This window comes from Somniosus microcephalus, chromosome 7 (genome assembly GCF_052327205.1).
Source record: "Somniosus microcephalus isolate GS21.2 chromosome 7, FLI_Smic_1.0, whole genome shotgun sequence".
Classification (NCBI taxonomy): Eukaryota; Metazoa; Chordata; class Chondrichthyes; order Squaliformes; family Somniosidae; genus Somniosus; species Somniosus microcephalus.
The window spans coordinates 17,711,578-17,734,355 of record NC_140993.1 but is presented as its reverse complement, the minus strand read 5'-3'; the positions used below and the strand labels follow the sequence as shown (position 1 = coordinate 17,734,355).

Here is a 22,778-nt window from a genome sequence, read left to right as displayed (position 1 = left end):
GGGGCCTCAGCTTATCGTCTCATCTGACAGACGGCGCCTCCGACAGTGCGGCGCTCCCTCAGTACTGCACTGGAGTGTCAGCCTAGATTTTTGTGCTCAAGTCTCTGGAGTGGGACTGTGAACCCACAACCTTCTGACTCAGAGGCGAGGGCGCTACCCACTGAGCAACAGAATATTTGCTAGCCACTTTCTTGTTAAAGACTGCTTAAAGTTCAGTTGTCTTTCATATTTCCCTCCCAACTATGCACCTAACCACACTCAGACCTGGATTTGCATCGCCCCTTCCCACTTCCCAAAGGGCACCCACATGCAGACAACAGGATCTGTGAAGCCTTCCACAGAAGAAGTGCTCGCCAAGACGCGGTTAAGAAGGCAAATGGTATGTTGGCCTTCGTAGCAAGAGGGTTTGAGTACAGGAACAAGGATGTCTTGCTGTAATTGTACAGGGCCTTGGTGAGACCACACCTTGAGTATTGTGTGCAGTTTTGGTCGCCTTATCTGAGGAAGGATGTTCTTGCCATGGAAGGAGTGCAGCAAAGATTCGCCAGGCTGATACCTGGGATGGCAGGAATGACGTACGAGGAGAGATTGGGTCGATTGGGCTTGTACTCGCTGGAGTTTAGAAGAATGAGAGGGGATCTCATCGAAACTTATAAAATTCTAACAGGACTAGATGCTGGAAGGATGTTCCCGATGGTCGGGGAGTCCAGAACTAGGGGTCACAGTCTAAGGATAAGGGGTAAGCCATTTAGGCCAGAGAGGAGTAGGAATTTCTTCACCCAGAGAGTGGTGAACCTGTGGAATTCTCTACCACAGAAGGCAGTAGAGGCCAATTCATTAAATATATTCAAGAAGGAGTTGGATATATTTCTTAAGGCTAAAGGGATCAAGGGATATGGGGAGAAAGCAGGGACAGGGTACTGAATTTGGATGATCAGCCATGATCTCATTGAATGACGGAGCAGGCTCGAGGGGCTGAATGGCCTACTCCTGCTCCTATCTTCTATGTTAAAGCAACACGTGACTAATGGGCAAGGTAAGATGATCAGCCTTCAGAATTAGCTCATATGTAAACCAAGTTTCAAACTTTCCAGGGACATCAAACGGCAAAATGTACATATTGGAAGTAAGTGTAAATAACTAACATACACACAGACAAACAGAGGAGGCGGACTCCGGGCAAGGACCGGCAGCCGAAGAGTTAAGGAGGCGTTTACAGGGCGCAAACTGCGCGTGCGCGAACTCGGCGCACCGCGGCATTGCGCGTGCGCGAATTCGATGCGGTGAAAATGCGCGTGCGCGAACCCGAAGCCTCGCGGCATTGCGCGTGCGCGACCTCGATGCGGTGGAAGTGCGCGTGCGTCTCGACGGCAATTATGCACTCGTGGTCAACAGTCACCCCCCCCCACACACGGGACGCTGCAACATTCCTATTTTATTTTTATTTTTCTTTAATCCGAAACTCTCCGCCGGGTCCCGGTCACATTGTGACTTGTCAAAGAAACTTACCGAGCCTCCAACGACACTTTTCACAGCAAAGTGTTAGAAACGGACTGTGATTAGGGCCGGCTGCAGTCACACTGAGCGAGAGCGAGCGGGCTGGGACAAACCGCCAATCACGTGGGGAGAGCGCGAGCCGCTCGCTGCCAATCAAACAGGCGCACACGCCCCCTTTTCGCCGGGTGGAAGTGCGGCTGCGCCACGGCGACATTATGGGAGATGTGTCCGGTTGGAACTACGAATCCCGAGGTGCAGCGCGGCGGCTCCTCCTCCTCCCCGGCTGCCGCATGCGCGCACTATTCGCTATTCTGGGACTGAAGGGTCGGTGGGTCACGTGGCCGTCCAGCTTGCGAACCTTGTCCGGATAGAATGGCGGCGCTAGTGAGGAGGATCATCAGCACCAGCAAAGCACCGGGAGCAATCGGTCCCTATAGGTAAATTCTGGTGGCAGCTTCCAGAGCAGTGAGATTGCATAGTTTCTAACAATGATATCGATTGCAATCTCCTTTAAACATATGGAACTTTTTTTTTTGCATCTTAAATTAAAACTCCTACCTTGCAACAGTGACTGCACTTGAAAAGTACTTAACTGTCTGTAAAGCACACTGAAAGGCGTTATATAAAAATGCAAGTTGTTGCTTTAAAAGAAGTAGCTATGCCTAATTGTTGCACAGTACAAAGTCCTCTGGAGCAACAAGCCACGACTGTATTGTCTTCCCCACCCACCTCTCAACAGATCATGGAAACTTTCAAAAATATTAAGTATGTGTTGGGAAAGAGGGAGCTTGCATTTCTATAGTGCCTTCCGTGTCGTTTGCACGTCCTAAAGCGCTTCGCAGTCAATGCATGACTTTTCACCTGTAAAGAAAGACTTGTATTTCTATCGTGCCTTTCTCAACTAGAGGGCGTCCCAACGCACTTTACAGCCAATGAAGTAGTTTTGAAGTCACTGTTGTAATGTCAGAATCACAGCAGCCAATTTGCACACAGCAAGCTCCCACAAACAGCAATGTGATAATGACCAGATAATCTGCATTAGTGATGTTGTTTGAGTGATAAATATTGATTTTTCTTGTGCTCAAGTCTCCTGGAGTGGGATTTGAACCCACAACTTTCTGACTCTGAGGCGAGAGTGCTACCCACTGAGCCATGTATGACACATACAATGGGGTGTGTCCTATGAGGAGAGAGTGCACTCCATATTGGGCAGATGGAGACTCGATGCCCTGGATTTTGCGGTCAGCGGTGAACGACTGGCGCTCGCTGTTCATTGCCCTTACACTTGCCCGCAGAATTTCTGTGGGATTTTACGCTGGGCCAGAAATTCGGGTCCCCACCCGTAAGGCCAACGGAGGTGCCGGTTTCACGCATGCACTGGAAACTGGAACTTCCGTTCCCTTAAAGGAAGGGGTTTGGAGGTCAAACGCGTGCGCCGGAGAGGCAGCGTGTACACCTGGAACTTCCGATTTTTTTTACAGGTTTCTCCGGGAGGGTAAGTCCCTAGCAGCTGCGCGTGGAAAAGGCAGGCGCAAGGCCTGCTTTTAACAAGGTAAGAGGTTAATTAAGTAAAATTAAAACATTTTTTCCACAGGTTTATCATTTTAAAACACTTTAAAGAAAGGTAGATTTATTTTTAGCCCCGTTAAAAACTTCAATTAATTTTTTCAAAAAAATTTAAATTTTTGTTTAAAATAGTTAATTTATGTCATTTATAGTTATTTTAAAAATGTGATTTAAAAAAAAATGTATTTGAAGTTTTGCTTAGGTTTTGGGGCCGATCTCTATTCATAAATTTGACAGGTCTTCCTGTCAAATCTATGAATGGAGATTCCCTGCTCCGATTAGCTCCCCAAGGCCCACGTGATCCCAGGGGACGCTGCGAACTAACTGCGCTGCTGGGATACACAAGCACTGCGCGCCGGCAGCTGGAGGAGGCCCAGGATCGGAATCCCATGCGGGCCCACAGCTCAACAGCCGGCGCGCTAGGTAAGTGCAGGTCGGGGGCTTGCACCCGCGGGAAGCCTCCGACCCAAATTTCTGGCCCGCTGTGATTTCTGGTAATTAGAGAGCCGAACCAGCGCCCTCTACAAGGACTTTGGGACCTGTGTGAACAGGGCAAGCAACTGTGCATCTCATTAATTAATCCGATTGGAGAATCCTTACTGAGACCAATGTTCCCCCAAACTTTTTTTTTGGGGTGCGCGGCCCATTCACAGTTTCGCGAATGCGCAAAATTTAACATTAGAAAAACTGGTCCCGGGCTGCGCGGGACCGGCAGAGAGGTACAAGGCTTAGAGGGAATGTTGACTGAGACGCAGTCTAAACCAGGTTAGAATATTTAATTCAATGTAAAATCATGTACAGGAAGCAAAATAAAGAGAAAGAAAGATGGGATTGAGAGAGAAGAGACAGAAAGAAAAGGAAAAACTGGAGCAGTTTAGCAAAACAAAATCACTTTCATTTTCTGCAAAATAATCTTGGCAATGGAAGAGTCGTATAATTCAGACATTATCGCAAAGAACAATGTTGTGTAAAGTGGTAAAGGCTGCTATCAGTGTTCTGGCAGTAGCACGTTCCAGAGGTCAGTAGGCCAGGCAGCATCCGTGGAGAGAGAAACCGAGTTAACATTTCAGTATTTTGCTGTTGTTCCAGAGGTCACTCTGTTGCTATTAATCCTAAACTGATCCAGGAAACTGTAAGCGGGGACGATATGGCTACAAAGCGGGCTTTTGCATAAACTCCCAAAGCCCCACTTAGACTTGGCATTTACAGGTACCGTAGGCAGACACAGATTAGTGTGTTGGGGTTATATTGAAGTACTGTACTTGTGGTTTATGGGTGCAAGCTCTGGAATTCCCTCCCTAAACCTCTCCGCCTGTCTCTCCTCCTTTAAGACGCTCCTTAAAATCTACCTCTTTGACCAAGCTTTTGGTCACCTGCCCTAATATCTCCTTATGTGGCTCGGTGTCAAATTTTGTTTGATAATCGCACCTGTAAAGTGCCTTGGGACGTTTTACTATGTTAAAGGCGCTATATAAATACAAGTTGTTGCAACATTGTAATGGTCAGATTTACTTTATATTCTCTATAGTTAAAACTCAGTATTTTGCCCCCTGTTCAGATTTCTGTTCTACAGTGTAGTGGGTTCTGTAGCCTGTCAAATTGAACTGCTGATCATTGTCCTAATGCCTCGTAGCTGGAGAATTATCTATCAATTCAGGAGAATCCAGACATAGCTATGCGGAGCTTTCCCTGATCCTGTAACCCTTGGATCAGTCCATAACGTGCTCTGACGCCTGCATGCCAGAGCGACTACAGCATTAGTCGCACAGGCTCCTGAGCCGGGGATTGAGCTATTACTGAGTTACTCAGTGGGCCTTCTCTTTAAAAAAAAAAGACATGCATTTATACAGCGCCTTTCACAACCTCAGGACTTTACAGCAAATTAAATGCTTTTTGAAGTGGAGTCACTGTTGTAATGTAGGAAACACGGCAGCCAATTTGCGCACAGCAAGCTCCCACAAACAGATAATCTGGTTTTTTTTGGTGAAGTTGATTGAGGGGTAAATATTGGCCAGGACACCGGGGAGAACTCCCCTGCTCTTCTTCAATATAATATCATGGGATCGTTTACTTGAGAGAGCAGACGGAGCCTCGGTTTAACGTCTCATCCGAAACACTGCACCTCTGACAGTGCAGCACTCCCTCAGCACTGCACTGGAGTGTCAGGCTAGATTTTTGTGCTCTAGTCTCTGGAATGGGGCTTGAACCCACAACCTTCTGACTCCGAGGCGAGGGTGCTACCCGCTGAGCAATGGCAAGGCAGTGGCTTTTAACTTGTGATCTGGCTGATCGGATGAAAAGTTACTCCTTTGGCTGTTAAGGGCTCTATGTGGAATTAGTTTGGGTAGTCTGAATGCAACGCTTGGTGAGCATGGGCCACAGCATTAAACACCCGCCCATCCCCAATTCAGCACTAAATTGGCAATCGCGTGGCTGGTGTTGGAAATGGTAAAATATCACACTTGTACAGCAGTGATCTTTTGAGTTTGGAATGGCTGTGGAACTGCTAGACATGATTTCTTCGGCCTCTTGCATTGTTCCACGGAAGCTCACCGTAAGCTCGAGGAACAGCACCTCATCTTCCGATTAGGCACTTTACAGCCTTCCGGACTCAATATCGAGTTCAACAATTTCAGATCATAACCTCGGCCCCTATTATATTTTTATATATATTTTTTATCCACACCTTTGTTTCGGCCCTTCCCCCCCCCTTTTCTCTCTCCCACGTGGCAGCTGTCTCCCATTCTGCCAGTGCATTTCACACCTAATCTAGAGCTGTCTTTTGTCTCCACTAGTCCTATCACCATCTCGTCTCGTTTTGAATACCTCTTAATGTCTCTTCACTTCTCTTTTGTTCTTTCATCCCCATTTCCCAGCCCCCAAACTGGCCTTTTAATCTGTTTCATTTCCTGTGCTTTTTCAGTCCTGACGAAGGGTTTCGACCTGAAACGTTGACTCTATTTCTCTCTCCACGGATGTTGCCTGGCCTGCTGAGTGTTTCCAGCATTTTCTGTTGTTATTTATGATTTCCTACAACTTGAGTTTTGAGAACATCATGTTTATTTTTAAAATATTGATGAAAACACAACTGAGGAACTATACCAAGTTTAATTGTGATTTAACTTTGCAAGAAGGAGTTTCCCCCCCCCCCCCCCCCATCTCATTGTACCTATAATTATCCTTGTCTTGTGTCCTAATCTTGTACTAACTTCCCCCCTGCCCCCCCTGCCTTTTAGTCATATGCAACAAAGATACAATGACAGCAGGGCTTGCACATTAATAGTTTTTAAAAATTGATAACCCGTTGCAGATATTAATCTCTTTAAAATGTCAGGATGAACTGCACGTGCTGCGTGTCTGAATGATGTTTCTTAACATTTGCTCTGTTGTGATGGTTGATGATCTGAACTGACCAATTTTACCCACTGAAATAAAGAATAGATTTGCCTTTCTAATCTAGGCTTTATTAACTTAAAAATCCGGTAGCACATCTTCAACACCCAGTCCCAACTAAAGGCTGGAAAGAACTGAATTTAAGATGGCCACCACAAATCACATGACATCAACTACCAATGAGATTACAGCATATATCCCAAGGCAGGAAACAAACAACCAATCACAATACTTCTTACTAAACATAAAGAATAATCACCACACCCACTAGCACGCCTTAACCACCTGTGATTTTTAAGCTCCTTACTATCCATCAGCAAGGTAACGGTAAACCTTCAACCAGCGTCTTAAGATTGCTGTTAATTTTGTTTTTTCTTTTAATGGCCACACTGATCACCAGGAACCACAGCATCGCTCAGACGCAGATGATGGGGAAATGTGGTGCAGGATGATCTCTGCGCTCCTCCAATTCTGGCCTCTTGCGTGTCCCTGATTTCCAATCGCTCCACCATCGGCGGCCGTGCCTTCAGCTGCCTGGGCCATAAGTTCTGGAATTTCCTCTCCGCCTCTTTAGGTCTCTTTCCATTAAGACGCTTCTTTAAAACCTACCTCTTTTGACCAAGCTTTTGGTCACCTGTCCTAATATCTCATTATGTGGCTCAGTGTCTGATTTTTATTTGATAATCGCTCCTGTGAAGCACCTTGGGACGTTTCACTGTGTTAAAGGCGCTATATAAATACAAGTGTGGTAGAGAATTCCACAGGTTCACCACTCTCTGGGTGAAGAAATTCCTCCTCATTTCTGTCCTAAATGGCCTACCCTTTGTCCTTAGACTGTGACCCCTGGTTCTTGACTCCCCGACCATCGGGAACATCCTTCTTGCATCTAGTCTGTCCAGTCCTGTCAGAATTTTATAAGTTTCAATGAGATCCCCTCTCATTCTTCTAAACTCCAGCGAGTACAAGCCCAATCGACCCAATCTCTCCTCATACGTCATTCCTGCCATCCCAGGTATCAGCCTGGTGAATCTTCACTAAACTCCTTCCATGGCAAGAACGTCCTTCCTCAGATAAGGCGACCAAAACTGCACACAATACTCGAGGTGTGGTCTCACCAAGGCCCTGTACAACTGCAGCAAGACATCCTTGTTCCTGTACTCGAACCCTCTCGCTACGAAGGCCAACATACCATTTGCCTTCTTAACCGCCTGCTGCACCTGCATGCTTACCTTCAGCGACTGGTGCACAAGGACACCCAGGTCTCGTTGCACGTCCCCTTCTCCCAATCTATTGCTGTTCAGATAATAATCTGCCTTCCTGTTTTTGCCACCAAAGTGGATAACCTCGCATTTATCCACGTTATATTGCATCTGCCATGCTTCTGCCCAATCACCCAACCTGTCCAAATCATCCTGGAGTTTCTCGGCATCCTCCTCACAGCACACACGCCCACCCAGCTTTGTGTCGTATGCAAATTTGGAGATATTACATCTAGTTCCCTTGTCCAGATTTTGTCCAGTCTCCTGTTGTTCTGGGGTTCAGTTCCACAGTCACTTTACCAAAGTGGCCCTTTTTCATCTCTGAACTTGAATTTGCGGTCAGCAGCGAAGGAACGGCTTTCTCCGTTCACCTCACTGACAGCTGCCCACGGCGACCTGCTCTAATCTGTGAGCAGGTCAAGAAACGGCGAGGCTCTTCAACCAATCAGATTGAGGAATCCAGGACAAAGCAGCCCGTTTGATTGGCACCCCATCCACCACCTTAAACATTCACTCCCTCCACCACCGGCGTACCGTGTCTGCAGTGTGTACCATCTACAAGATGCACTGCAGCAACTCGCCAAGGCTTCTTCGACAGCACCTCCCAAACCCGCGACCTCTTCCACCTAGAAGGACAAGGGCAGCAGGCGCATGGGAACACCACCACCTCCAAGTTCCCCTCGAGTCACACACCATCCTGACTTGGAAATGTATCGGCCGTTCCTTCATCATCGCTGGGTCAAAATCCTGGAACTCCCTCCCTAACAGCACTGTGGGAGCACCTTCACCACATGGACTGCTGCGGTTCAAGAAGGCGGCTCACCACCACCTTCTCAAGGGCAACTAGGGATGGGCAATAAATGCCGGCCTTGCCAGCGACACCCACATCCCATAAACTAATTTTTTAAAAATCCTCAGACACACCGAGTCTAAACCAGGAAGTATAAATTAGATTTAAATCATGTACAAAAAGCGAAAGAAAGATTGGGAAAGACGGATGGGATTAAGAGAGAGAGATAAAAAGAGACAGACAGAAAAAGTAAAAGAAAATGTTTAAATTTTAAAAAAATTCTCCAACACTAATTAACTTCTAAAGGAATGAGACTCCACGCTTGTAAAATTAAATTTTATGGGCCAGAGAGTTTGTTTGGCTGTTGAAAATTCACTTACTCCTGAATGCACCAGCCCTACCTCTTTTTGGCGTGCTTAGTGGGTAAGTAACCCAACTTCACGCCGTTGTACGTATAAGAGCGCAGCCTGTGGAGGAGCAGGGTAAACCGGATCGCAACTTCTGGATTTCCACATTTAACTCTGCATGTCCGTACTCCGGAAGTTGCTGTTCGATTTACTCCACAATAAACGTGAGCGCTGACGGCCTCACCGTTATTATTAACGCAAACTCCGGGCCAATTTATTGTAATACCCCAACTGCCATTGTATCTAAGATAAGACCGTGGATTCAATCAGAGCTTCCTGGCAAGATCCTGCAAATCCATTGGCAGGATAGGCGCACCAACACCAACATTCTCGCTCAGGCCAACACCCCCAGCATCAAAGCTTTGACCACACTCGATCAGCTCCGATGGACAGGTCACATTGTCCGCATGCCCGATACGAGACTCCCAAAACAAGCGCTCTACTCTGAGCTCCGACACGGCAAGAGAGCCCCAGTTGGGCAGAGGAAACGCTTCAAGGACACCCTCAAAGCCTCCTTGAAAAAAGTGTAACATCCCCACCGACACCTGGGAATCCCTGGCCCAAGACCGCACAAAGTGGAGGAGAAGCATCCGGGTAGGCGCCGAACACCTTGAGTCTCTTCGCCGGGAGCAAGCAGAAGCCAAGCGCAGGCAGCGGAAGGAGCGCACGTCAACCCAAGCACCCCACCCACCCGCCCCTTCAACCAGCGTCTGCCCCACCTGTAACAGAGACTGTAGGTCCCACATTGGACTCATCAGTCACCTGCAAACTCATTTTTAATGTGGAAGCAAGTCATCCTCGGTCCCGAGGGACTGCCTAAGAAGAAGATGTGTGGCGATACAATTTTAAGAGATATAGTTCAGTGGACGCATATAACAGTCCACTAGCATTAATTGTTAGGCATTGATTTTGGACACGACAAAGGCACACACAACTCTATCGACCTTCAAAGCCCCCCTCACTAACATATGAGGACTACTGCCAAAGTTAGGAGAGCTGTCTCGAAGGCATTTATATAGCGCCTTTTAACGTAGTAAAATGACCCAAGGCGCTCTCAGGTGCATTATCAAACAAAATTTGACAGCGAGCCATGTAAGGAGATATTGGGGTAGGTGACGAGGTAGGTTTTAAGGAGCATCTTCGAGGGAGAGAGGCGGAGGGAATTCCAGAGCTCCGAGCCTCTGCTTACTTTACCATTCTGTGGTGTGCTGCAGGCCTATGACCAGTCTGTGCTTTTGTAATTTTGTCCTACAGCCAAGCTGTGGTGGTGGATCGAACCCTGTACATTTCCGGGCAGCTGGGGATGGATCCTGCAACTGGGCAGCTCGTGAATGGAGGAGCAACCCAGGAAACCACGCAGGTAATGTCTTAGCTTCATTAAAAACAAGACCTGTGCCAAATCATACTGTACTTTTTATATACACTGTATATATTGCTCCGACTGCTCTTCATTGTGCAATCATTCACAGAACCTTAATACTGTGGACATCTTGCTTCTCTCACTCAGCCCTTCCTCCAGCAATTTATTTGTGTGTCACTACTTCTTGATTTAACTACATCTTTCCTCCTACTTCATTCAATCAAATGGCACTAGAATAGACAGGGCTTGATGGCCGGCGCGGACACGATGGGCCGAAGGGCCTCTTTCTGTGCTGTATAACTCTATGACTCTAATCTACGTCTTGTCCTTCTCCACTGGCCTCACCTCTTCGTCTAGGTTTCTCAGGAAACATAGAAGATAGGAGCAGGAGTAGGCCATTCGGCCCCTCGAGCCCGCTCCACCATTTAATGAGATCATGGCTGATCATCCAAATTCAGTACCCTGTCCCTGCCTTCTCCCCATATCCCTTGATCCCTTTAGCCTTAAGGAATATATCCAACTCCTTCTTGAATATATTTAATGAATTGGCCTCAACTGCCTTCTGTGGTAGAGAATTCCACAGGTTCACCACTCTCTGGGTGAAGAAATTCCTCCTCATCTCTGTCCTAAAATGGCTTACCCCTTATCCTTAGACTGTGACCCCTGGTTCTGGACTCCCCGACCATCGGGCACATCCTTCCTGCATCCAGTCTGTCCAGTCCTGTTAAAAAGGTTCCAGTTCACACTGCAGCTCTCTGCATCGTACGGGCGATAGATCAGCCAAGTGCTGACTTTTGCTGGTGTAGACTTGGAATGCTTCCTGGTTTCTGCTTTCTGGAACAACAATAATCGGGAGAGATCTCTGCATCGTGCTTGCTCGGTTACCGGATCGTGCAGGCAGGTGGCAGCACTTCAGTAATCTTCCGCAGCTCAGGATGTGTGGATTCAATACGTATGGTGATGTTTGACACTCTTCTCTCACCACAGCCCTTAACCCTCTTTAGTCAGAAGTGAGACAATTGCACCTGTACCGCGTTTGTGGGTACAGACTAAGCTATACGTGTCGGTAGTTGAAGGCCTATAGACGAGGTAGCTCGCAAGTGCTCCCAAATGTAAGTGAGTTATGTTGACCACGATACAAGTGGGTTATTCTCTGTAAACCATTGGTATTCTATTGATATCTAAACCACAGCTAATCCGTTTAAAGAGAAAATCACTGTTTTTGACTGGACCTACCAGGCTAGGTTTGGTGAAATCGGAGCATGATATTCATGGTTCATATTCCTTTGCTTCGTGAAGCATTGATGAACATTGCCAATGCACGGTAATGCGGACACACTTTATGAATCCTTGTGATCCATGACCCAGTCTTTGAAGGATATTTGCAAGTTTGGGCATGCAGCCTGTGCTTTTAATTACAAAACATTTTGCAGTCCAAGACTTTAACATAAATTAATCTTCACTTTAGAAAGCTGTAGCGATTTTAATGATTTGTACTCGAAAATGAAATATGAGCGGGGAAAATATCTTTATTAACAGATTGAAGGGTCCCAGGTAGATTTGCGTACAACAGTTGAACTCCAGCAGCAGCAAAAAAAGAAAATCTCCTGTGGAGAGAGTTTTTTTTTGAACCTCACCCACCCCTAAGATCTGGGGCAAAGCTACATCAGAAGAAAATAACATTGGAGCCCTGTTAAAGCTTCTTCACTCAACTTAATGAAACTTAAAACCACTAACAGACTTTCTGATGGTTTCTTATTTCTGCCTCTGTCCAAAAAAAAGAAATTGGTAGAAATTTCTTCCTGGATCAAAGCAAGAATTTGAAATGTGTTAAAAAAAAATTTAAGTCCCACTTTCTCTCCTTCGAATCTTTTGTAGATCTAACTTATTTTTTTTTTGATAAACTGGAATCCGACTTCTGTGATTGAGCGTCTCTATATTTTGTGGCCCGGTGGGACCGATGTTCACTGTAGGGTGTCCCAATCTGTCAATGACAACCTTTCTCTTAGGCAGTCCCTCGGGACCAAGGATGATTTGCTTCCACATTAAAAATGAGTTCTCAGGTGACTGATGCGTCCAATGCGGGACCGACAGTCTCTGTCACAGGTGGGGCAGACGGTGGTTGAAGGGGGCGGGAGGGTGGGGTGCTTGGGTTGACGTGCGCTCCTTGCGCTTGGCTTCTGCTTGCTCCTGGCGAAGAGACTCGAGGTGTTCGGCGCCTTCCCGGATGCTGCTCCTCCACTTTGTGCGGTCTTGGGCCAGGGATTCCCAGGTGTTGGTGGGGATGTGGCACTTTTTCAAGGAGGCTTTGAGGGTGTCCTTGAAGCGTTTCACTCCCCCGCCATTGGGAACATCTTTCCTGCATCTAGTCTGTCTAGTCCTGTTAGAATTTTATAAGCTTCAATGAGATCCCCCCTCATTCTTCTAAACTCCAGCGAGTGTAAGCCCAATCGACCCAATCTCTCCTCATACGTCATTCCTGCCATCAGTCTGGTGAATCTTCGCTGCACTCCCTCCATGGCAAGAACATCCTTCCTCCGATAAGGCGACCAAAACTGCACACAATAGTCAAGGTGTGGTCTCACCAAGGCCCTGTACAACTGCAGCAAGACATCCTTGTTCCTGTACTCGAACCCTCTTGCTACGAAGGCCAACATACCATTTGCCTTCTTAACCGCCTGCTGCACCTGCATGCTTACCTTCAACGACTGGTGCACAAGGACACCCAGGTCTCGTTGCACTTCCCCTTCTCCCAATCTATTGCCGTTCAGATAATAATCTGCCTTCCTGTTTTTGCCACCAAAGTGGATAACCTCGCATTTATCCACAGTATACTGCATCTGCCATGCTTCTGCCCAATCACCCAACCTGTCCAAATCATCCTGGAGTTTCTCGGCATCCTCCTCATAGCACACACGTCCACCCAGCTTTGTGTCGTCTGCAAACTTGGAGATATTACATCTAGTTCCCTCGTCTAGATCATTAATATATATTGTGACTAGCTGGGGTCCTAGGACTGATCTCTGCGGTACCCCACTAGTCACTGCCTGCCACTCGGAAAAAGACCCGTTTATTCCAACTCTTTGCTTCCTGTCTGCCAACCAGTTCCCTATCCAAGTCAGTAACTTGCCCCCAATCCCATGTGCCTTAACTACACGCTAATCTCTTATGCGGGACCTTATCGAAAGCCTTCTGAAAGTCCAAATACACCACATCCACTGGTTCTCCCTTATCTATTCTGCCAGTTACATCCTCAAAAAATTCCAGTAGATTAGTCAAGCACGATTTACCTTTTGTAAATCCATGTTGACTTTGTCCGATCCTGTCACTGTTTTCCAAGTGCTCTGCTATTACATCTTTTATAATGGACTCTAGCATTTTCCCCACTACCGATGTCGGGCTTACCAGTCTATAATTCCCCGTTTTCTCCCTACCACCTTTTTTGAATAGTGGGGTTACATTAGCTATACTCCAATCCATGGGAACTGTTCCAGAGTCTGTAGAATTTTGGAAGATGATCAGCAATGCATCTACAATTTCTAGGGCCACTTCCTTAAGTACCCTAGGATGTAGATTATCAGGCCCTGGGGATTTATCGGCCTTCAATCCCGTCAATTTCCCTAACACCATTTCCCTTCAAATACTAATTTCATTCAGTTCCTCCCTCTCATTAGACCCTATGTTCCCCAACATCTCTGGGGGGTTACTTGTGTCCTCCTTTGTGAAGACAGAATCAAAGTATGTATTTAATTGTTCTGCCATTTCTTTGTTCCCCATTTTAAATTCCCCTGATTCTGACTGCAAGGGACCTACGCTTGACTTCACCAATCTTTTTCTCTTCACATATCTATAGAAGCTTTTACAGTCAGTTTTTATGTTCCTTGCAAGCTTACTCTCATACTCTCTTTTTCCCCTCTTCATTAATCCCTTTGTCCTCCTTTGCTGAATCCTAAACTGCTCCCAATCCTCAGGTTTACTGCTTTTTCTGGCCAATTTCTATGCCCTCTCCTTGGATCTTATGCTATCCCTAATTTCCCTTGTTAGCCACAGTTGAGTCACCTTTTTTGTTTTATTTTTATGCCAAACAGGGATGAACAAATTCTGTAGAAAGGGAATAGACCGAGTAATTACAGGCCAGTCAGCCTAACCTTGGTGGTGGGATTAATCAGGGACAGTCAGCATGGATTTGTTAAGGAAAGGTCGTGTCTGACTAACTTGACTTAATTTTTTGAGGAGGTAACGAGGGTCGATGAGGGTAGTGTGTTTGAAGTAGTCTAAATGGATTTTAGCAAGGCTTTTGATGAGGTCCCACATGGCAGACTCGTCACGAAAGTAAAAGCCCTTGGGATCCAAAGTAGCAAGTTGGATCCAAAATTGGCTCAGAGGCAGGAAACAAAGGGTAATGGTCGCAGGGTGTTTTTGTGACTGGAAGGCTGTTTCCAGTGGGGTTCCGCAGGACTCAGTACTGGGTCCTTTGCTTTTTGTGGTATATGTCAATGATTTGGACTTGTATGTAGGAGGTATGATTAAGAAGTTTGCAGATACAAAAATTGGCCGTGTGGTTGATAATGAAGAAGAAAGCTGCAGACTGCAGGAAGATATCAGTGGACTGGTCAGGTGGACAGAACAGTGGCAAATGGAATTCAATCCGGAGAAGTGTGAGGCAATGCATTTGGGGAGGGCTAACAAGGCAAGGGAATCTATATATATAAATCGGTACATCTGTCTGTCAGTCTGGCTATGCGCTCGAAAGTTACAGGGCGTACCTATGCGCGCAAGCTTACGCTTCCGAGACGGTTTTAAGCGTATTTACGTTTCGGCCGGGCTAAAATCGCGCCCGTGGTATCCCAAAAACCTTCAACGTTCCGCTCATTAGCATCTCATTATCCGCTCATTAGCGACAGAGTGACCTCGAGCTCGACCAATCGTACGCCGGGTTGCTGGCGTGTGCCGCCGGGCCAATCGGTGCGTGTGTGGCCGGGCCTTATCGTTCTGAACCGAGGTGAGTCGCCGCCATCTTGATTCCAAACTTTTCCTTTCTTTTTCCCGCTTTCTGCGTCTTTAAAAAAAAAGTTGCTTTTAAAACACATATTGTTTTTAAAAAAAAATGATTTAGAAAGTAATTAACTTATCTAATCTCATTGATTTTCCTACCTTTCCCCGTTTTTCCAGGTAGGCCTCGAAGCCTCGGCTTCTCCTTCGCACCCACGCCCGAGCTAGGCACCTCCCGGCCCCACTCGAAGGCTGGAGGGCCGAGCCTCAGCCCAGCGCCGCGAGGGTGCGCGCGCAGCAGGAGCTGAGACGCGGCGTCTCTCTCTGGCTCGGCCGGGGGGCGGGGCTTGCTGAGCGTCAAGCGTCACCCTGGCAACCGGCCCCCCGGCCGTCTCGCACAGCCGCAATCGGCGGTCTTCACCTCGGGGGGGGGGGGGGGGCGCGCGCGCAGCAGTAGCAGCTGAGATGCGGCGTCTCTCTCTCTGGCTCGGCCGGGGGGCGGGGCTTGGTCAGCGTCACGGTTACCCTGGCAACCGGGCCCGCCGGCCGAGCCAGAGAGAGACACCGCGTCTCAGCTCCTGCTGCGCGCGCAATCGGCGGTCTTCACCTCGGGGGGGGGGGGGGCGCGACCCTCGGGGGGGCCAGCCCTCCCTCCCTCCCTTTTCCCCCACCCTTCCCCCCCCCCGCCCTCTCCTTCCCCCCGCTCTCCCTTTCCCCCCCCTTCTCCCCCCCGCCCTCCCTTCCCCCCCGCCCTCCCTTCCCCTCCCCCCCGCCCTCCCCCATCCCTTCCCCCCCTCCCCCTCCCTTCCCCCCGCCCTCCCTTCCCCCCAGTCGCTCCCTCCCTTCCCCCCAGTCGCGCTCTCTCTCTCTTCCAACAACAACATTCCCTCGAAAAAGCCTCGGCACCGCCGGGCACTTCAGCTAGTACACTATAAATGGGTAGGACACTGAGAAGTGCAGAAGATCAGAGGGACCTTGGAGTGCATGTCCACAGGTCCCTGAAGGTAGCAGGACAGACATAAGGTGGTTAAGAAGGCATACGGGATACTTGCCTTTATTAGCTGAGGCATAGAATATAAGAGCAGGGAGGTTATGCTTGAACTGTATAAAACTGTATACATCCTGTCAGGGCCTGGGGATTTATCCACTTCAAAGCCCGCTAAAACCGCTAGTACCTCCTCCCCCTCAATAGTAATTTTTTCAAGTATACCACAATCTCCCTGCCTGATTTCTATGCCTACATCACCCTTCTCCATAGTGAACACAGATGCAAAATATTAATTTAAAACCTCACTTACATCTTCTGGCTCTACACACAGATTGCCACTTTGGTCCCTAATGGGCCCTACTCTTTCCCTGGTTATCCTCTTGCCCTTAATATACTTATAAAACACCTTGGGATTTTCCTTTATTTTGCCTGCCAGTGTTTTTTCATGCCCCCTCTTCGCTCTCCTAATTTCTTTTTAAAGTACCCCCCTGCACTTTCTATACTCCTCTAGGGCTTCCACTGTTTTTAGTCCTTTGTATCTGCCAAAAGCCTCACCCTCACCCCTCAGCCTTCTATTTGCTAGAGAAATGAGCCCCAGCCTGTTCAGTCTTTCCTGATATTTATAACCTCAGTTCTGGTATCATCCTTCTGAATCTTTATGCACCTTCTCCAGTTCCTCAGTATCCTTTTTGTAATATGGAGCCCAGAACTGTGGTCTAACCAAAGTTCTGTACAAGTTCAACATAACTTCCCTGCTTTTCAAAATTTTCCTGTAGAAATGAACCGTGGTGTTTTGTCTGCATTTTTATCTTTACTTTCATCGGGGGGGGGGAGGGAATGCACATTTTTAACAAGAATGCCTGAACTAATTTGTGAGTTGTTTTTGGCAGGCGCTCATCAACATGGGAGAGATTCTCAAGGCTGCAAACTGTGACTACAAGAATGGTACGAGACTAAAATGTAGTATTCCTCCTTTTGCCGCACACAGCCAGCAACGGGAGAGCTTTTATCATAAATCAGGAAGACCAAAGCGGAGAGGAAATAACTTTTTTTTTAAAAAACAAGAGTAGAATGATTTGTGTTTAGTAGGGAATATGGTCAAAATCTACTTTCAGTTAGAACTCGGAAGTTTAATTTAAGACAAAAGCAAAATACTGCGGATGCTGAAAATCTGAAATAAAAACAGAAAATGCTGGAAACACTCAGCAGGTCAGGCAGCATTTGTGGAGAGAGAAACAGAGTTAACGTTTCAGGTCGATGACCCTTCGTCAGAACTGGAGGGGTCATCGAGCTGAAACATTAACTCTGTTTCTCTCTCCACAGATGCTGCCTGTATTTTCTGTTTCTATTTTAGTTTAATTTAAAAGATGTACTTAACAGAGTGATGTACTCTGTATGGCAGTGCTGAATTTAGTCCACAATGTGGCAGACAACACTACTTCAAGTAATACTGATGTAAGAAAACTACTAGGCACTTGGTCTAAGCGTTAAACAAAGCTTTAATCAACTGTTTTACAACATGGAGGTCTAGTTGTGTCCTTCACTAGTCCCTGTTAAGAATGTCCTGCGCAAGCTGGGCCCGTGCCCGAGTATTTATACTCTCCCTGGACAGCGCCACCCACAGGCCGCTCAGTATTATTTCATAAGTCTTTCTTTCATGAATGACTGATTCATGTCAAATACTTTGGCAGGTTAGATATAATTTTAATGAAAAATGCATGAAGCTTTTTGAGCTGTTAAGTTGTTAATGTACTGGCACTCTCGTCGCCAGTAGTTTTAGTTTTGAGCACTTATTAATAAGTTTAAAAAAAAAAAAAATTATGTCCTGCATTGCAGCAGTGACCACACTTCAAAAGTGCTTCATTAGCTGTAAAGCGCTTTGGTACATCCTAAGGTTGTGAAAGGTGCTATATAAATGCAAGTCTTTCTTCCTTTTAGTTGTAAAAACAACCGTTCTGCTGGCAGACATCAACGACTTCAACTGTGTTAACGAAGTTTACAAGCAATGTGAGTATGGATCTTGTGTTTGGTTTTTTTTGGGGGGGGGGGGGCGCGCGGTGGGGAATAATAACTCCCTGAATTACAAGTCATGATGGTGAATGCTGAAGTGATACTTTTGCAGTTATGTTTAGCTACAGTACTGAAAGGCTTTCCTGGTAATCAGAGCTCTACATCAGTCGGAGTTATTTCAGTTCGTGTTAAAGGCATTTGCTCTCCTTGACCGACGCATTTGTCTTTTTATTTTATTCCAGAGGGATAGAATTGAAAAGCCGCGAAGTTATGTTAAACTTGTACAGAACCTTGGTTAGACTTGGAGTACTGGGCACAGTTCTGGTCTCCATATTACAGAAAGGATAGATGGGCACGGGAGAAGGTGCAAAAAAGATTTACTAGGATAATACCAGAACTGAGAGGTTATACCTATCGGGAAAGATTGAACGGGCTGGGAAAGAGAAGGCTGAGGGGTGAACTGATTGAAAGCCCTTCGTAATTTTAAAGATTTCTAAGGGTAGACGTAGAGAAGATGTTTCCACTTGTGGGGGAATCCAAAACTAGGAGCTATAAATATAAGATGGTCACCAATAAATCTAATAAGGAATTCAGGAGAAATTTCTTTACTCAGAGAGTGGTTCGAATATGGAACTCGCTACATAGAAACATAGAAGATAGGAGCAGGAGTAGGCCATTCGGCCCCTCGAGCCTGCTCCGCCATTTAATGAGATCATGGCTGATCATCCAAATTCAGTACCCTGTCCCTGCCTTCGCCCCATATCCCTTGATCCCTTTAGCCTTAAGAAATATATCTAACTCCTTCTTGAATAAATTTAATGAATTGGCCTCAACTGCCTTTTGTGGTAGAAAATTCCACAGGTTCACCATTCTCTGGGTGAAGAAATTCCTCCTCATCTCTGTCCTAAATGGCTTACCCCTTTAGACTGTGACCCTGCCATCAGGAACATCCTTCCTGCATCTAGTCTGTCTAGTCCTGATAGAATTTTATAAGTTTCAATGAGATCCCCTCTCATTCTTCTAAACTCCAGCGAATATAAGCCCAATCGACCCAATCTCTCCTCATACGTCATTCCTGCCATCCCAGGTATCAGTCTGGTGAATCTTCGCTGCACTCCCTCCATGGCAAGAACATCCTTCCTCAGATAAGGCGACCAAAACTGCACACAATACTTAAGGTGTGGTCTCACCAAGGCCCTGTACAACTGTAGCAAGACATCCTTGTTCTTGTACTCGAATCCTCTCGTTGTGCAGGCCAACATACCATTTGCCTTCTTAACCGCCTGCTGCACCTGCATGCTTACCTTCAGCGACTGGTGCACAAGGACACCTAGGGTCTCGTTGCACTTCCCCTTCTCCCAATCTATTGCCGTTCAGGTAATAATCTGCCTTCCTGTTTTTGCCACCAAAGTGGATAATCTCGCATTTATCCATATTATACTGTATCTGCCATGCTTCTGCCCAATCACCCAACCTGTCCAAGTCATACTGGAGTTTCTCAGCATCCTCCTCACAGCACACACGCCCACCCAGCTTTGTGTCGTCTGCAAACTTGGAGATATTACATCTAGTTCCCTCGTCTAGATCATATGGAGTAGTTGAGGCGAATAGCAAAGATGCATTTAAAGGGATGCTAGATAAACACATGAGGGAGAAAGAAATAGAGGGATGTGCTAATGGAGAGATGAGGTCGGGTGGGAGGAGGCTCGTGTGCAGCATAAACCAGTTGGGCCGAATGGCCTCTTTTTTCCCTGATGTAAATTTTCTATGTAAGTAAATCTGTGTTTCTTTCTCAGATTTTAAAACCAATTTTCCGGCCAGAGCTGCCTATCAGGTCGCTGCATTGCCACGGGTACGTTGTTGTGGGCGTTGGGGAGCTGATCCAAGGCATTGGTTCACGGGGAAAGAATTGGGAAACGTTAAAAGATTGAGAACGAATGCAGTCTGGATACACATTCTCCACAATCAAACATCCTTGCCTTGTAACTCTGTCCTCGGAATATTACGAATACGGTGCAAATTCAATCTCTGAACAAAAATGAGTGTTTCAATTTTCTGCATTGATCTTGCTTTCAATCTCAAATATTTTGCTTTTAGATTAAATTTGCAAGTTTCTTTCAACCCACACGTGTCTCTTTCCCCCCACCCCCGTGCTGATGGGGTGAGATGAAGAGGAGTGGGAGGAGGCTCGTGTGGAACAGAAACACCAGCACGGGCCAGTTGGGCCGAATTGCCTGTCTTTACTCTTTTAAGATCTTTTAGGATCTTCGAAATAAATCAATTTTAACTAAAGTGTCCCCTTATTAAAGGGGCGCAAACAATAAACTCCAAATTATAAATAAAACCAAAGGAACCGTATCAAATTAAAGCACAGCGTTATTGTCCACGTCGACTACACCCTCCGGTGCCCACAGGTCACAGAAAGCCTCAAGCATACTGGCGGACACCGCGCGCTTCCTCCCCAGGGACACCTGGGCACGGACACAGCCATGGAAGAGAAGTAGGGTGGCCTGTTCCGATGCTGTAAATTCTGTACGTCTCTAAAAGCTTTCTGATCCCATCAGAATTTAGTGGGATGTAATGAGTTACAGAGTCCATGCTGCTGACACATCTGTAGATCAAATATTTGCTTCAATTGTCTGATTATTTTTTTCTTTTTTGTAGGGAGGCCGAGTTGAGATTGAAGCTGTGGCCATATTGGGGCCTATTGTGGATGGATCCTTGGACCAGAAATTATAAGTGGGAGACTAATACTGTGGGACTACAGTACAAGCAACAAGGAAGTCACTGCACTGTGATTTTATCATTTGTCTTGTATTCTTTGTATGGATCAATCATTTAAAAAAAAAAAGGCAAGAATTCAAAGTTAACATTATGATTGTATTTTGTTTTTAACTTCTAATTGTCTTTAACAAGAACCCTTATTTTCCAGTAACTAATGATTATCCTGTGATCAAAGTTTTGCGAAATACACCTGATCTGAACTGGACCAGCTGGCCTTGCCTTGGTTATTGATGTCTTGATGCTTTTCTTCTTTCTCACAAAATCTAGGCTGACATTTTAGTTCACTTCTGAGGGAAACACTGGATAGTTTTTCAAATGAAATGTTAAACCAATGCCCATTCTGGTGGAGGTAAAGTTCTCTCTTTGGCACTATTTGAGGAGGAGCATGAGTGTGTCAATATTCCTCCCTTGGCCATCCACCACCACCGCCAAAAACACATGGGCTGGATTTTACCAGCCCTGAGGAGGCGGGACTGCTGGCAAAATGGGAAAAATTGGGAGCGGATCCCAACCCACCTCCAAACCATCTTCCCAGGAGGCGGGTCCCTGATACGCACAGGGACCTGTCTCCTCGAGGCGGGAAGGGGAATAGAGCCAATTAACTGCCTGTTAACAGGTAGTTAACAGGCAGTTTTGAGGATTATCCCCATTTTACCCCTGCAAGTACGGGCTTCCCGACGTCTGGAAACCCCGCCAGGGTCAGCGAGGTGAGCAGTGGGTCTGCGGGGGTGAGAGGGATCAAAGTCCGCTGTGGAGGTGAGTGATGGGTGCAAGTGTGGAGAGGTGAGTGTAAAGTGTTGGAAAAAGTTTACTTACCTTTGCTTCTTCCTGCAGGCTTCAACCCTTAGGGTTGCGGAGGTGCCTCATCTCAACGGCAGAGATGACCGAATCGCTGCTGCATTCTCAGATGCAGCAACCATTTGCTTTCTGCTGAGGAGAGGGATTTTGGTGAGCCTTATGTGCAAGGGCTCACCTTAGAACAGAGATTGTCAGTGTTTGACAGCTTCTCAAAGCTGTCAAATGCTGACAATTCATCTGTCAAAAAATTTTCGACAGATGAAACGTCATACGCTGACGTCCTCTGTCACCGGCTTTCCCTTAATTGGCCGGCTAAACCCGCAGGGCGGGCTTAACAAGGTCAATCAAGGGGAAATAGCGTGGGTTGGCCGGACGTCATTTGGGGCGGAACTGAAACCCGAAAACCAGCACGCGCCCCCATTGAAAAAATCCAGCCCATTAAGTGGCTAATTCATTTGATGCTTCTTGTATGCAAATTGACTTCACTTGGAAAAATAGTTTGTTTGGCTATAAAGTGCTTTGGGGCAATCTGAAGAGGTGATGAGGCCCTTTAGGCTCAATTTCAGGCTCCCATCACTGCCAAGTGTGCACAGGTATCAAATTGTGATACCTTAAGAGTTCCACTCACTTAAATATTATTCATGCATTCTCTGGACAGATTGGATGGTGCACAGAGAATATTGTTGGCAATAGATTAGGATATCTGGCACAGCAGCAGATTCAAGCACTGTTGCTGTTCCTTTAAGGGAATTGACTGGTCCCAACAGTTGCCAAATTTCAAAGAGGGTGGTGCATGGCTGTAGGAAGTGTAAACAACCAGGACAGGGGGGAGGACTGCTCCTTCTACAGAGAATGATCTGCAGGGAATGCAATTGTAAGAATCTGGGGGGTATTTCTGTAGAGGACTTCAGCAAATAATTTGGCAAGATTTGCA

The 22,778-nt window shown here is 46.6% G+C and overlaps 2 protein-coding genes across 2 annotated transcripts in view; one reads left to right on the top strand and one right to left on the bottom strand.

Moving 5' to 3' along the window:
• pop1 (POP1 homolog, ribonuclease P/MRP subunit) overlaps nucleotides 1-1,785 on the bottom strand; it is a 74,761-nt gene extending 72,976 nt beyond the window's left edge. The window contains exon 1 of the mRNA XM_085992276.1: nucleotides 1,510-1,785. The gene's annotated coding sequence lies outside the window, so the exon portion shown is untranslated. The remainder of the gene's footprint in view (nucleotides 1-1,509) is intronic.
• Nucleotides 1,709-21,251, top strand: rida (reactive intermediate imine deaminase A). The gene is made up of 6 exons (XM_085992279.1): nucleotides 1,709-1,934; nucleotides 10,167-10,272; nucleotides 17,143-17,197; nucleotides 18,191-18,259; nucleotides 20,059-20,114; nucleotides 20,927-21,251. The coding sequence occupies exons 1-6, from the start codon at nucleotides 1,870-1,872 to the stop codon at nucleotides 20,999-21,001; spliced, it is 426 nt and encodes a 141-aa protein (XP_085848405.1). The 5' UTR covers nucleotides 1,709-1,869; the 3' UTR covers nucleotides 21,002-21,251.
• The last annotated feature ends 1,527 nt before the right edge of the window (nucleotides 21,252-22,778 follow it).

What these genes read in the sequence shown, in the direction of transcription:
- rida (XM_085992279.1), top strand. Translation starts at nt 1,870, where the DNA reads ATGGCGGCGCTAGTGAGGAGGATCATCAGCACCAGCAAAGCACCGGGA. An exon ending in GGAGCAATCGGTCCCTATAG is followed by an intron (nt 1,935 to 10,166) that starts GTAAATTCTGGT and finishes TTTGTCCTACAG; the next exon opens with CCAAGCTGTGGTGGTGGATC. An exon ending in AAACTGTGACTACAAGAATG is followed by an intron (nt 17,198 to 18,190) that starts GTACGAGACTAA and finishes TCTTCCTTTTAG; the next exon opens with TTGTAAAAACAACCGTTCTG.